At 35.5% G+C, this 15,929-nt stretch overlaps 1 protein-coding gene and 1 long non-coding RNA gene across 2 annotated transcripts in view; both read right to left on the bottom strand.

Moving 5' to 3' along the window:
* Positions 1–199: 199 nt before the first annotated feature.
* Positions 200–2,310, bottom strand: LOC122137412. The gene is made up of 2 exons (XR_006154813.1): positions 1,988–2,310; positions 200–1,844 (listed from the first exon to the last, which is right to left on the bottom strand). It is a non-coding gene; the product is annotated as an uncharacterized LOC122137412 (long non-coding RNA).
* A 26-nt stretch (positions 2,311–2,336) lies between these two features.
* LOC109090758 (serine/arginine repetitive matrix protein 4) overlaps positions 2,337–15,929 on the bottom strand; it is a 50,600-nt gene continuing 37,007 nt past the window's right edge. Inside the window, exons 3-14 of the mRNA XM_042723377.1 lie at positions 15,401–15,490; positions 14,305–14,379; positions 14,070–14,096; positions 13,635–13,685; positions 11,267–11,341; positions 8,359–8,497; positions 5,920–6,248; positions 4,781–4,966; positions 4,578–4,682; positions 4,338–4,466; positions 2,383–2,533; positions 2,337–2,351 (exon numbers count right to left, since the gene is read on the bottom strand). Coding sequence (XP_042579311.1) covers positions 2,337–2,351; positions 2,383–2,533; positions 4,338–4,466; positions 4,578–4,682; positions 4,781–4,966; positions 5,920–6,248; positions 8,359–8,497; positions 11,267–11,341; positions 13,635–13,685; positions 14,070–14,096; positions 14,305–14,379; positions 15,401–15,490 — 1,372 coding nt within the window. The remainder of the gene's footprint in view (positions 2,352–2,382; positions 2,534–4,337; positions 4,467–4,577; positions 4,683–4,780; positions 4,967–5,919; positions 6,249–8,358; positions 8,498–11,266; positions 11,342–13,634; positions 13,686–14,069; positions 14,097–14,304; positions 14,380–15,400; positions 15,491–15,929) is intronic.

Genomic DNA, 15,929 nt, shown 5'->3' with positions numbered 1-15,929 from the left:
ATTGTACAGCTAAACTTGTTTTTCCTCACTGTGCACGTGACAATAAATGCTCTAAATCTCGAATCATAAATATCACAATTATTTTATCCACTCTGGGTGACTCATCTTACCCCACTCTCCCTTTTTTCTCTAAACAAATCATGAATACAACTTCAGTGTGAATACAGAGAGTGCAGTTTTAAAGAAGCAAAACACTGGGTGAAATTATTAGATGAATAATTTATTTAGAAATCTTTGAATATCATTACATAATCAGACCACAGAGAACTAGTCATTAATTTACTTTAGCAAGGGAGACATTGATATTCTTGTGCACATAGACAACAGTGTATATACATTGGAGAATAGGGGAAATTGGGGAATGTTCTCGACGTAATCTTCCAGCCTGGCGTCCTGCATTGAGAATTTTAACTTTGAGATAAAACACAGACTTGCTTGTTTTGAATATTCACCGCTTATTCTATGCAAAAATAAATGAATAACTCATATTACAGGTGTTTGCAATAATTTTTGCAATCACAGAAGCCAGATTCAGTGAAATAGGTTGGATTCATGGCAACATTTCAGCATGTTTTTTTTTTTTTGAGGGAATGCAAATTATGTAAATTAGAAAGCCAGCCTTGTAAACAGTCAGCACCACTACTCCATCTCAATAAATAAAGCCCATGCCTAATATTGCCGCACTAAACGTTGGCATATTTACACAACGGATTTACATAATCATTTACTAAACTCATTTACGGTTTGAGAACAAGATGAATTCAGGAACATAAAACATTTGTGATACACTTTCACGTTTTTCATCTTTCGTCTACAACTTATTATCTGTACAAGTGTCAGAATTCACAACAGTCAGACAGCTAATAATGTACAGTGCATAGAGATCACCATGCCTTCATTTAACAAGCACTCCAATGACACAGAAACAAAGAAGCTGCCATCATCTGTCATGATAAAGGTGATGATTTTTACACGCCGTTTCATCAAGCGTTATGGCACACCAAATATATATCTTTGATCCTTTGAAAAAAGTCCTTGGTCTAGTCACTCTGACTGATTTCTTATGACAGCCATCTTCATTTTTCTCCCGGTCTGTAATAGTTTCTCTGCTGTTGCACTGATGTGCAATCAATAAATATGCTTCATAAAACATTCATATTTATAAACATCATCGTGTGTGATTTAATTAGTGCAGGACTGGACGTTTAAACTGGGGTTTTGAGAAAAAACTAACATAAATAAGTGTTGCAAAATAAATGATACGAGCAAAAATGTTTTTCTATGTGAATATCAAAGGTCTCACCTTATAAATAATTCAAGAGATCTAAATAATAAATATTCGCACTCAGAAATGATCACAAAATACAAATAATAATTTAAAAATAATTTACAATTTAACACGGCTCAAGGGCTGTGCATTTCGAAATTTACATAATAATAATCCTAATAATTAATTATAGCAGTGCTTTGAATCTCAGAAACAACAGGACATGGAAAATGTACCTTTCTTTTGTTCACTCGAATCCTACAGATAAAAATATCTTGAGGTCTGCAAGATTAATATGTACGTTTATGTATTTGGTAAAAACCCACAAAACGGTTCCCACCAGTGGAGCACATCCGCTGCATTTTGATTGTCCACCATCTCCATCACAGCCAATGACATTTGAACTGTTTTCCAGTTCAACAGAAGATAAATAAAGCTGGCATTTGGGCTGATGGGGTGTGCGTTTGCCAGTGGGGCCGATTCGGATGGCACATTTTTCAAAGCGAAGGTGTGGGCAACACAGAAGCAGCTGTTATGGAAGCAATAAATCTGTCTCCTCAAGCGCTTCTGACATCTCCTATAAAACAAATACAATAGATTCATACATGGGCTTTTACGGTCAAGGCTATGAGCGTCTGGTGAGTGACCCTGCACTTCCTTTGATAAACGACTAACAATATCCTCACACCTATGAGCAAAACAAGGTATAGCAGAACTCACAGATTGAATTTCCCGGTCCGGTCTTTCCTACAACAGCAGGCTTTGTGATTGATAGACAAGTTTTCCTTTTGAGCGGGATGGATGAAAGCACACAGTTTAGTACACAACAATATGGAAAGCTTCAGTCTTATCTGACACTGAACAGATGATCCTGTCACTGCCTGGTGTTCCACGTCTAAGCACAGCATGTTCTCAGCGCCGCTCCATTTCACTTCCAGTTACAGTGAGATGTGGTCCTGGGATTGTGCTGTAGCTCAGCATTCTGGCATCTGGTTCTTCTGTGAATTAGCGCCGGGCTCTGCTGTAGCTCACTACTAAATCATATCCTCCGACCCCAACTCCACCTCCTCTACACAAAACACAACTACAAGACGAGACTCTACCTCATCTACTACAAGAAAATTAAACTGCGACTGACTGCTACTACTCCTGCGACTCCGTGAGCGGCTGCGACTGAGAGTAAACAGACGCCAGGACAAGAGGCTGGAGGAGCGGCTGCTGACGGAGGGACTGGGACGGTAGTAGGGGATCGGCCTCTTTCTGGCACTGTGCAGGAATGAGAATACAAACAATGTTCATACATCATTCTGAATGGGGAATAAAAATCACAAAGCAGCTGAAGTAGTCCGCACACTAATAATATATAATCAGACCAAAAATAAACTTTTTTTAATCAAAAATATATTTTATTTACTATGTGCAAAAGTGAAAATGTCAAGTTTTACAGTACGTCATCTGAAAGCTGAATAAATAAGCTTTTTAATTGATGTATGGTTTGTTAGGAGGACAATATTTGGCAGAGATACAACTATTTGAAAATCTGGAATCTGAGGGTGCAAAAAAAAATCAAAATATTGAGAAAATCACCTTTAAAGTTGTTCAAATGAAGTTCTTAGCAATGCATATTACTAATCAAAAATTAAGTTTTGATATATTTACGGTAGGGAGTTTAAAAAATATATTCATGGGACATGATATTTACTTAATATCCCAATGATTATTGGCATAAAAGAAAAATCAATAATTTTGACCCATACAATGTATTGTTGTCTATTGCTACAAATATATCTGTGCTACTTATGACTGCTTTTGTGCTCCAGGGACACATATTTCTTGAGCACTGAAGAAAGCATGGGCTGAAATGTCTGCTCTTTGTTCAGTTTTAAGACACTTTGCACTTTTGTCACTTTTTCACTTTTGAATTTGGAAAATAAAACATATTTTTTTATATACCTTATTTGGTCTGATCATATTTTCTCAGTGTGATTCTCAACTTATACCTGGCTGACTAAAATAAATTTTTGTTTACGCACCTGACAATTCTTTTTGGTATTTTTTTTTTTTTTTTGAGTGCACACAGTTAATAATAATAATAATTCAGAATTTACATAGATATAAAATCCTGCCTTCAACAGATTTGTCTAAATAACTAATATTATTCTCCTTTAGGAAAATAATAATTAGTATGTAAACTAGATGTTAGATTTTTTTTTTTTTGAAGAAATGAATACATATGTTAAAAAAAGATGCATAAAATTAATCAAAAGTGAAAGAAAAGACTTTTTTTATGAAAGTTAAAAAAGATTTCTAAGTTTTCTATTTCTGTTATTTTTCCTAATTTTTCATGACTTTGCTGTATAGTTGTATATCTTTATAAGTTGTCATGTTTTTATTCCTTTCCCATTCATGTTAGTGTTTTTTTTTTTTTTTTTTTGGCAAATACAAAATGTTCATCACAAAAAAGAGAAAAGTTTCTTGAGCAGCAAATCAGCACATCAGAATGATTTCTGAAGGATCATGTGACATTAAAGACTGGAGCAATGACTGATGAAATTCAGCTTTGCGTCACAGGAATAAATTTAAACCAAAAACACTACTATATATATATTATATATTTTATATATATATTATATATTTTATATATATATATATATATATATATATATATATATATATATATATATATATATATATATATATATATATATATATATATAATATATAATATATATATATATATGCATTAATTTGAATAATTAATTTGTTTCTATTGAGGATGCAAGCAGAAAGAATTGGAATGCTGATATTCCTGCACTTGCATTTTAATTTGTTAAAAATGTTTCCTAATTTGATGATGCTTTCAGCTTCCAGTTAGAATTCTACTAATATATTATCAGCTCAGTTTAAACATTTTGCAGAGTTTAAACCCATTCTGCAGTTTTCCAAAGATTTGCCCGCACAATCAGTAAACCCGGATCTCCAAAGAAAGATCAGCGGAGCAGTTTCCATTTGCGATTCATACAGTAGCTTGTTAGCTTGTTGTAACACCAGTAGCTCTGTAAGAACAGACCTTGTAATTCTACGGGCTTCCAGGTGACTGGGGGAATCTCTTCTTCTCTTCCTCATTGGAGAGCAAGGTCTTCTCCTGCTGTGCTTTCTACTCTTGCAGGAACTGCAGTCTCTTTTCCGCTCTCGAAACCTTTTCATCCACACATGAAAGAGAAGTGAGCATGTATGTGTTAATTAATGTCGCAGTCATCGCCAAACCATCATTTTAGATAAAACACTTCTACTTTTAGCTGAAATTCACCTCTCTAGTGTGCTCCGTGAGTGATTTAAACTGCGGTGACTGCTCGCACTAGACAGACTGTCTCTCCGAGAATCCAGTGAATAGCTGGATGAACGGGAATATGATCTGTAAATGAGCCGAGGGAGATGATACAGTCAGATACAAAAATACCAGTTTGAAACCAAGTTGTGTTTTCTATAATGAATAGCAGCTGTGTGACCCACCTCCTCCCCGAGGACAGGGATCGGCTTCTGGAATAGCGCCCTGAGTATCTGCTTTGGGATGATATGCTTCTGCTGCGGGACCTCGCTCGATCCTGATATCTATCATAAGACGGACTCCGATTCCTATCAGAGACGACACCCAGGGGCTGTGTCTTCTCCAAATCAGAGCACCTGCCCGCTTCTTCACTGCAGTTATAAGAGGGACATCATTTTTTTAATAAATTATTATGATTGTATTATTAATTATACATTATACAAGTTATTTGAAGTAAAACCTAAAACTAAACTAAAAAACTAAAGTGCTAAAAATTTTAAGTTTCAATTTAGACCAAAACTTTTTTTTTTGAGTGTACTAAAAAATGGAAAATATGAAAATTATCATTTTAATAATACTAATAAAACACTGCTTTGTACAGTAGGTTTTTTTTATTTATTTTTAGCCATGTTTGGTCTGATTTTTTATTTTATATTTTATATTATTTCAGCTTGAAAAGTCACTCATCAGTGGCCATATGTAAAGAGTGAAACCTACATCCAAAATTCTACACTTACACTGGAAAGATATTGTTAATGTTTATGTCATAGTTTAATGGTATTTTAGACAGTGATACATACAGTATGTGACCCTGGAGCACAAAAGCAGTCTTAAGTCACTGGGGTATATTTGTAGCAACAGACAACAATACATTGTATGGGTCAAGATTATAGATTTTTCTTTTATGCCAAAAATCATTAGGATATGAAGTAAAGATCATGTTCCATGAAGATATTTAGTAAATTTTCTACTGTAAATATATCAAAACTTAATTTTTGATTCGTAATATGCATTGCTAAGGACTTAATCTGGACAACTTTAAAGGTGATTTTCTCAATATTTATTTTGCACCCTCAGATTCCAGATTTTCAAATAGTTGTATCTCGGCCAAATATTGTTCTCCTAACAAACCACACATCAATGGAAAGATGATTTATTCAGATTTAAGATGATGTATAAATCTCAATTTCGAAAAATTTACCTTATGACTGGTTTTGTGTTCCAGGGTCACATATATTCTTTTTACTTACTCTTACTAAAACTGTAATACAATGAATTCAGACAGATGTAAAGTTGATGTAAAATGCATTCAAGACAGCCTCACCCTCTGAGCTTGTTGAAGACAGAGCTGTGAAGGGTGTTTTCTTTGAGCACTGGTTTACCCAGAGAGTCATAGCTGGTTAAAGAGTTGCCTGAATCTGAGGCATTGTCCCCGTCGCCTAGCCTAAGCTTCTCAGGAGATGTCAGATCCTGACATGAGAACTTTCCGTTTCCGGACACCTTTGACTTTGTGATGCCCGTTTTACTTGACGGTGGAGAGGACGTGTCATTTCCCGAATCGTAATCTGCATTTCCTTTGCCCTTATTGGACATCGAGTCCTGGACGATCACCATTTTGTTTAAACCCTCAACCCCAGGACGTGATGGTGAGACCTGCGAGCAGACAAAGCAAAGTTGTTGTTATTTTTCCAAAGAAAATCAAGGCCGCATCAATAATCTGCTACCTGCATGATGCAGTTTGAGTACTCTTTAAAAGGCACATACGTCCCTACAGAGCACAGAGAGGAAATGAATCAAGTTTTTTTTTTTGGGACAGAAACGAAAAGATTAAAAACGCCATGCAGATCTGTCACATGCGAGAAATTTGAAAAGAAAGGAGAAGAACAAAGCAAGAACTCTTACAAAAGAAACTAATGAAATAGAGACTGAAGAGAGAAAATAAACAATGAACCAATGCTAATGAAAGAGACAGATCAGAAAAGAGAGAAAAGAACCTACATGAATAAACTTCCAGCTACTTCTATGTTAGAAGAAAGAGAGAGTAAAAGGAAAAAACAGAAAGCCCCAATTTGAAAGCACTTTTCCTTTAAAGAACATTGAACAGACATCACAGAATGGGCTTAAGTAAAAAATAATATAATTATATGGAAAGGGTTGCAGACAAAATAAATATCTCCATCACGCTAACTAGGTAAAATCCTTGAGAAAAACAAAAAGAACATGGTTCTGCTTTAGTCCCCTGTCGGAAGAGATTTTACAGTCCACCAGCGGCCTACAATAAGTCCCTAAATCTGCGGATAGCATCGACTTACCAATCAAGACTTCCTCCTTAAGTAGGTAAGGTGTAAGAAAAAGGGAAGAGCGGGTGACATAAGTGCATCATTAGAGTGGTAAAGTGCAAGAAAAAGACAATAACCCTCTCTTCTTTAAATCCAACTCCGCTCTGCCACATACCGGGGCATGAGCCTTTTTCTTTACCTTTGTTATGCACATGGAGGTCTTACATGACTTCTCATTTTCTGTTGTGGGACTGATGGAACAAATTCAAACAGACTCTGCATCCTTCGTGGAAAATGGAAAGAAGCTGCTAAACTTCAGTCAAGTTCTAGTTTGCTACAGTGGCGCAAAAAGCAATCAAACTCTGGTTTGTGGTAGAATTTGCACGACTCTGACAGAGCCCGGTGGTTGTTTGTAATGATCTAGCTGTGAAGCGAGACTGAAACAATTATGTGCAGGTTATGTATAGATCATCAGCTTTTTACAAGCTTCAGTATATGAAACAAACCGCACCAGAGCAAAGCATGCTTTATTCAAACAGAAAAAGGCCACTGCTAACCAACCGTGCAATAAAATGTATCAAGACAAAAATATTAGCAGTGATTAAAAATTAGGGAATGCAATTAGTGTAACTATAATGATTATGTCAGGAAAAGTGATTTATCTTTTGCTCATACAAACCATCACCAAAGTCTTCGAAGCTATGATACAAAAGTTTATTCAAAAGCTTACTGAAAGTAATGTTAGAAAATCCATGATGCAGTATAGGTTTATGTTAATTATTAACATTAATTTAGGACATTATATGACTTCTCCCCCTGGACCATGTTCTTTAGTGATGGTGAACTTTTATTTATTGAAAAATGTTTTATATTTCTGCTTGGAGTGCATTCAGTTAGAGTGTAGCAGTAGGTTGCATGTCGCTTTTGAAAAGTGTAATTACTGAGAGCGGAAAACACTCGAAAAGCACTCTCATTAAAAAGTGAATTAACTTAAATTTAAATTGTGTGTTAAGCATGTGTGCAATATGCAAATCTCATGTTGGTTAAAAATTACAGCCACAAAAATAACCTCACTCAAAAGCATTGCTACAATGGCGATTATTGTTCCCATTAAAAAAGGAAATGGCAATGCAATATTAGCTAATTTTCAAAACAAAAAGGACTGTAGAAAAACTTAATCTGTGAGAATTAAAAATGCTATACCTTTAAGCTTAACTATGGCTAGCTTCGATCCAAATCCTACCCACTGTTATTATAAAAGAACTAAAAAACATGCAAAAATCACAATAAATATTTTTCCATGGAGGAAAAATGTGCACTTGCTGACTTTAAAATCCATTAGTTTAACATATACTTGTAAAACAACATAGCTTTTGTCGTCTTGACACCTATTAAGCAAAAAGAATCAATGGTTTCACGAGTGCTTTAAACTGAGCAAGAATTTGGCGCTGAAATCGCATCAGGTAGCCATCAGAAACACTTACGGTGCTTTCAGAAAAGTGGCAGCAGCACTTAGAGGAGATTTTACTGGTCAGCTTGATTGCCGACCTGCATGCGTTGCCTCCATGGACAGCTGATGAATGGCCACCGTCTTGCAAACCAGATTTTCCACAATCTTCATATCTACATACACAAAGCAATTGAAATCATTGTTAACGGCCCCTTGACCTCAAGGAGGAATTAAAATATTCATATTCACATTAAATATATATAATACTGTAAGTAGAACCATTTCAGCTTATCAAGATAACACTCACAGCACCTTTACAACAGTAACAATAAAATCATAATGTGGGAAAGCGAAGGTATAACAGTCATTCGTCAGTTTCTACAGTATCTGGGCAGTGAGGTGGAAAGGTGAATCCTCCACAGGTTAACATACGGAAAATGTCACTGCAGGGAGAAGCATCAAAGAAAATGTCAAAAAGTGTAAAAAAGGAAGCACTTTGTCAAAGGAATCCATTAAGCAAACCAATATTATATTTCTGCTGAAATAGCAATTGAAGAGAGATCCAGTTAATGTCCATTTACTTAAACAATTGGCGACATTCAGACTTCTGTTTCATTGTCTTCCATGATCGGCTAGTTCCTCTGATCTGCACACACTTAAGGTGGAATAAAACGGTTTCCTATGAAAGGACGTGCCAATTATACCAGCTCAGGACATAGATGATCTATAATAGGTCTTTGTGAAGTGAATAAGGATTCACCGGAATGGGAACTGACGGTCATTGTTCCTGTTGTGTGGCGTGAGTGGGCTCTCTGTGCCTTTTCAACTCCTGAAACCATGTAAAGCTTCACTGTGCTCGCTTTCTATAATGATTTCGTCCTTTGAATATCCCTAAGAAATTCCAAATAATGGAGAGATCAGTTAGGGATTTAAAAGCAATCATCTCCAGCTCAAGATTATTTCAATTTGAAACCTGAGCGCGTTTTTCTCCGGTCTTGAAAATGGCAGAAAATCTGTGATGAATGAATGAGAGTGGCTTTTGTATGAAGGTCTGATGAAGTAATCAGAGCGGTGACAACTGGGAGAGCGTTTGAGGCCAATTTAATGCATGAAAAACTGTGTCTGTGATTACTCTGATGCGTTCATATAATTCAAAATGTATTTTAAAAAATATGTCTTTGACCCAGTACAGAATGGTCTTATTTTACATCTCATAAACTACACTAATTTTTGCAATAATGAAGCGTGTACTTCAACGTCCTAACCTTTTTGAACATTTGTCATAATCTGTGTACATGGGCAATCTGCAGGATTGACTTTAATATGCTTTACAGGCAATCTTCACTGACACCTACTATCAAAGGAAACAAATTTAAACCTGAAACTTTATTTCAACACTATTCCCTGTAGTGCTTCATCTCTACAGTACCTGAACCCCATCACCCCACAACTTACTCCAAAGAGGCGCAACCGTCCACAGGGGCGAGATCTCAAATTTCATTCCCTTTCCCATTTCCATTGATCTACACGCCAAATGTTGGACATCAGCTGTGAGAGGCAGATAAAAGAGTTTCCTCTGTGTCACCTCTACCTTTATCAGTCATCACCACAGTGCCACCGGACGCTCACTGATAAGATAAAAACCTGACTGGCCAGCACGAAGCCATAAATATCTCTGGCCACTCACCATACTCCCAAAAAACCCTGAAAATGTTTTAAAATGTTTGGAACGGTCATTTAAAATGTTCTGAATACGAACGTTCTAATCCATATGAATGTGGGAATGTGCAGGTGAATGTGTGTGCTTACAAACTTCTATTCTATTCTATTCTATTCTATTCTATTCTATTCTATTCTATTCTATTCTTACTTGAATTTGACAGAACATTAAATGTGATGTTATAATGCCACTAATAGACTGGAAAACAAAACAGCTAAATTTGGTTTTAGACTCTATTCTATTCTATTTTATTCTAACTTGAATTTGTTTTACATCATTAAATGTGATGTTATAATGCCACTGATAGACAGGACAGTATAGCAGCTGTCCTTGGTTTTAGACTCCCTATTCTATTCTATTCTATTCTATTCTATTCTATTCTATTCTATTCTATTCTATTCTATTCTATTCTATTCAAATTTGTTTTAGATCATTAAATGTGATGTTACAATGTCACTGATAGACTGGAAAACATAGCAGCTGCCTTCGGTTTTAGACTCTCTATTCTGTTCAATTCAATTCTATTCTATTCAAATTTGTTTTAGATCATTAAATGTGATGTCATAATGCCATTGATATACTTGACAACATAGCAGCTGCCTTCAGTTTTAGACTCTCTATTCTATTCTATTCTATTCTATTCTATTCTATTCTGTTCTATTCTATTATTACTTGAATTTGTTTTAGATCATTAAATCTGATGTTATAATGTTACTGATAGACAGGACAACATAGAAGCTCTCCTCAGTTTTAGACTCTCTATTCTATTCAAATCTATTCTGTTCTATTCTATTCTTACTTGAATTTGTTTTAGATCATTAAATGTGATGCTTTAATGCCACTGATAGACTGGACAACATTGCAGCTGCCTTTGGTTTTAGACTCTCTATTCAATTCAATTCAATTATATTCAATTATATTCCATTCAAATTTGTTTTAGATCATTAAACGTGATGTTATAATGACACTGATAGACTGGACTACATAGCAGCTACCTTCAGTTTTAGACTCTCTATTCTATTCTATTCTATTCTATTCTATTCTATTCTATTCTATTCTATTCTATTCTATTCTTACTTCAATTTGTTTTAGATCATTAAATGTGATGTTATAATGCCACTGATAGACTGGACAACATAGCAGCTGCCTTCGGTTTTTAGCCATGGTGTTCATTTAAATTTGGCCTCCTCCCAATTATTCTGTCGTAAGGTCACCACTGTACCTGTTTTCCATGCAGGAAGAATTCCTAATTTCTGCTTTCCGGCGCCGGTGTCTGCGATGAGAGTGGCTCCTTGCCCTGAAGGGTAACCAACAGAGACATGCATGCAGGGAATTAACCTGCATATTCTGCTATTTTGTGCTGGGAGAGCAACATCAAGACTCAAATTTACATTACATTCCCATTACACCTCTTATCTTATCATTGCAGTGATAGAGAGAGAAAGAGAGAGCAAGCAGTGAGTGAAAGAATAATTACAATGCCATAAGACAACAAAAAACATGACACAACACCCCAGAAAGTGTCAGAGCTTTTTGTGTGAATGTCTCTGAAGTGTTATAATTTTATGTGGCACGTGTAAAACAGTGTTAATTGAGTCTGAAATGGAGACAGTTTAGTCGCATGTTCAGTAGTTGGGTGCAGAATTACATGAGATTGCTGAGTGATTTCAATTAAAGTTTAAAATTGAATTCAGCTGCCAAACAAACTATACATTATGAAAGAGCAGACCGTGTTTAATAGAGTACTCTTTTTAAAATATATGTTTATATAGGCTGCATGAATTAACACCATTACTGAGTCTATGTTTTGAGGACAGTGATAAGGATCTTAATTGGCAGTTTTCACAACTTTCTGGGACATCTCTTGTTTTCCATTAAAGTCAACTAGAAACAGCTACCAAAACTATATTCCCAGGGCTTGCAAAATCACTAGCCCAATGTCCAGGGCTATTGCTTCTTCCAGTCGGGCTACCAAAATGTATCACCACCCTATATCTTAAATACAGGGTTCCCACGAGTCCTTAAAAAGTCTTAAATTTAGTGGAATTAAATTAAGGCCATAAAAGTCTTCGATACATTAAATGTTATAAGAAATTTCTTAATTATAATTTCAAGAGGTCTTACATTTGGGGACTGAAAGACAAGAATTGCAAGCTTAATTGTGGAGATGAATAAACTTCAAAAATTCAAAATACGGCGCGGGTGTTTTTATATGAATATATCTCTGAAGGGAACCGACTGTCTTCAGAAGAGTTTTGATGGCATTTATTTCCGGCATTTATTTAATCTTTCCTATAATGCCTGATAAAGCAGCATTTATGAGCACAGAACTGCTTTGTGTGCTGCCATTACCGAGAAACCACTATATTTCTGTCGTTCCAAAAGCGCCACCTGCTGGCAGAGAATGAATGTGCATCTCCGATTATTATACAGATCAGTGATTTACATTTTCAGTAAGCCTGTCTGCCATTTATGTTCAGGCTAGTTAAATTGGCTACCAAAGGAAGAGTGAAGAGTGCTACCTGAAGAGTGCCTGGCTGAAGGGCTACCAGAGATTTAGAAATTTTGCGAGCCCTGATTTCTTAGTGTATAAGAATACTTTATAAGAAAAACATTAATTAACATACATTGTTTCCTGTCCCATGAAAGTTAAAGTCATTTCTGGGGTGGAATATGAATATTTACAAGATTAAATAAAACACTTTTGTGGAATAATGTACACTATCATTTAAAGTTTGGGGGCAGTATGATTTGTTTTTCTAAAGACGTTCCACAAATATGCATTAAATTCATCAAAAGTGACAACAGTTACATTTCTGCTCTATTGACAAAGAATCCTGAAAAAAAAAAAAAAGATTTCCAAAAAAATATTTAGAAACACTGATAGAAGAAACAAATGTTTCTTGAGCACTTTATCAACATATCATATACCACTTCAGAAATAACAATATCAGATGTAATAAATCCATTTGTGCAGAAAAGATTCTCATTTCCTGCCTATTTCCTAAATCATCCTCAGCATCAGTATACAATAAAATGTCATATAAATCAAGAAAATACAGAAATGCAGTACATGTGCAATTCAGTTGCAAAGAACAAAGAATTTAGAGTCCTGGGTCGTGAAGCAAAACCACTTGAGATCCACTGATTTAACACGCTCACAAAACCTGAACGTTTCGAGGATCAGAAGCCCAGCAAGGCACTTCTTCTCTGGCTGAGTGTGCAGCAGACTAGCGCCGTGAAATTGGTTCATGTTTCTGTCTCTCTGGCTGCTTGCTCTCAGACTGCACTGGCCTCCTTCAGTTTGAGAGACCACACGACAAAAGCAGCCAATAACAGCACTTTCTGAGAGGAGCTGAGGTGCACTACAGTGCGGCTGTCAATACACTGTAATCTAATCTAGAGTATGTGACTCTCGTGCATGAGAGGTCATGCAGGTGCCTTATACTGCGGAATGCATTAAGCTTTTGACACTAAATGATAAACCACAGAGGAACTTGAATATAACTCAATAAACTGTCAGTGCTTGAATACTTTCAACTGAAGTGTGAGCTAATGGATTTTAAATTATTAATTTTAAATTCACCAACCTCTTTTTATGCTTTTTATCCTTCTTTCTTTTACGTCTGGGATTCGAGCCGCTGTAAAATGGGAGAAAAACTATTGATTATGTTTTAAATTAAAGATCCCACAGGTAAGAAAATGAACAAATGAGATCTCTTTGCTGTTTCTGCTAGAAAACAATAAGATTAAATGGATTCTGAATGTACACTGTGCCTTTTTTATCTCTTAAAGATTTTTAGGAGAAACATCTGGGACAGGGTGGATACTTAAATGATACATAACATCAATCTCCTGAGCTATGAAAGAGGAACTCTGAGCTATAAAATCTTCCTCTGGGGAGCCATAAACTACTTAAGGGCACTTTACAATAATCATCAGGTATTATCTGTACTTTGTGAAAAGCACTGTGCCCTTTATTCTAGGAAAGAGCACTAAAAACATTAAATAAATTTAAAATGTACCTGTGTCGTCCCTTCCTTGAGACAGACCTGGAGGCAGAGAGGAGCTGACTTTAAAGGTAGTTGTGACAACACACACACACACACACACACACACACACACACACACACACACACACACACACACACACACACACACACACACACACACACACACACACACACACACACACCACACCAGCAAAGTGCACTCAAAGCAAAACTCTAAACATGATCTGATGTGAAAATCAATCACTACCTATGTCGCTTCCTTTTCTTTGAGCTCTTCTTTTTCTTCTTCTTCCTCACAGGTGATGGACTGCAGGAGGGAGATCTGGAAGATCAGATATGGTCACATGTAGCAAAAACACGTACAGCATTCTGTTTTTTATAGGAACGCTTAAGGGAATATTTAGCCCATGTATGAAAATCTTGGAATGTGTTCCAAAGGCTTTTATATAATTGAATATACTTTCAAATAATTTAGAATATAATTCAAAAGATGTGTGCAATTTTTTTTTTCAAGTAAATTATTTTCAAATAGAAACAATGTACACAACTTTTACACAAAATATTAAGCAGGATAAGTATTTTCAACATGTATAAAAATATTTGAGCAATATAGTAAATCAACATTTCTAAAGGATCGTGTGGATAAAGACTGGAGTAAAGGCTGCCAAAATTTCAACTTTGCCACCATAGGAATATAAATTACATTTTAAAATGCATTAAAATAGAAAGCTATTTCAAATTGCTAGACTATTTAACAATATTACTGTTTTCACTGTATTTTTGATCAATTAAATAATCTTTGGTGAGAATAATAGACCTAGACTTCTTAACAGTAATGTACAGTATGATGCACTATGATATGATATGATATGATACAGTAACAGTAGTATGTGATAAGGAAGTAAATAATAAGGAATTGAAGACATATGCATTGAAGACACACAGTATGTTTTGCAGATTGAAGTGAATGAGATTCAGTGAGTGAGAATCTGCTGGCACACAAAACCCAAAGGCAGCAAGAAAACAGAATGTCTAAAATTGAAAGAAATGTAAAAGCCTTTCCTTAAAGCGTAACAAGCTGAGAACAATTATTGTCACTACATTCATCATGTGCCTAGATACTTTATGACACAAATAGAGTTTATTGTTCACTCGTGTACTTTGTGAACTGTGTGAAAATTAAAAGCTGTTGTTGAATATTGATTAAATACAGCATGAAATGTTCTATCTATCTGAACTGTATGACATTGTCAGTTTTGTTGACTGCTATATAAAAGATTATAGTTGTCACGTGATTTCTTTTTTATTTTCTTTTTTTTTTTTTTTTTTTTTTTTTGGCTGACCTGTGTCTCCTCCTCTTTCTCTGTGACTTCTTCTTCTTTTTCTTTGCTTTAGGCACCGGCCGAGGGGAAAGATCAGCATCAAAAGAGACACTGGAAAGGCAAACACAAGATAGAACACATTTTTCAGAATCTGTTTCTCTTATTTCATTTTATAGGTCATGCAAAGACAATTATTCAGTAGTTAGAGCTTGATGAATGACCAGTCAATCACTGTAAGAAAAGTTCGGGGTTAAGTTTACCAAACGCTGATTCATTTCTAATCGTAAAAAAGACAGAAAGTTTCTGAAATGGAAGAAGTAGACAGCTGTACATATAATTATTTCTAGAGGCACCGGACTAATATTTTTGGATGTACTGAATCCACTGTTCTAGCAAAACAAGCTTATAAAAACAAACATGCCTGTGGATGCATTTCAGCAAAATGGCATTGCATTGCTTCTTGCACACTTCTAGTGAAATGTCCAATGAGTGGCACTTAAAGTGTGTTCTGTTTAACCCGAAACTGATTAATTTGAGTCTAGCAATATTT

The sequence above is a fragment of the Cyprinus carpio genome, chromosome B5 (genome assembly GCF_018340385.1).
Source record: "Cyprinus carpio isolate SPL01 chromosome B5, ASM1834038v1, whole genome shotgun sequence".
Lineage (NCBI taxonomy): Eukaryota > Metazoa > Chordata > Actinopteri > Cypriniformes > Cyprinidae > Cyprinus > Cyprinus carpio.
Note: the sequence above shows the minus strand (reverse complement) of the source record. Positions and strands in the feature narration are given on the sequence as shown.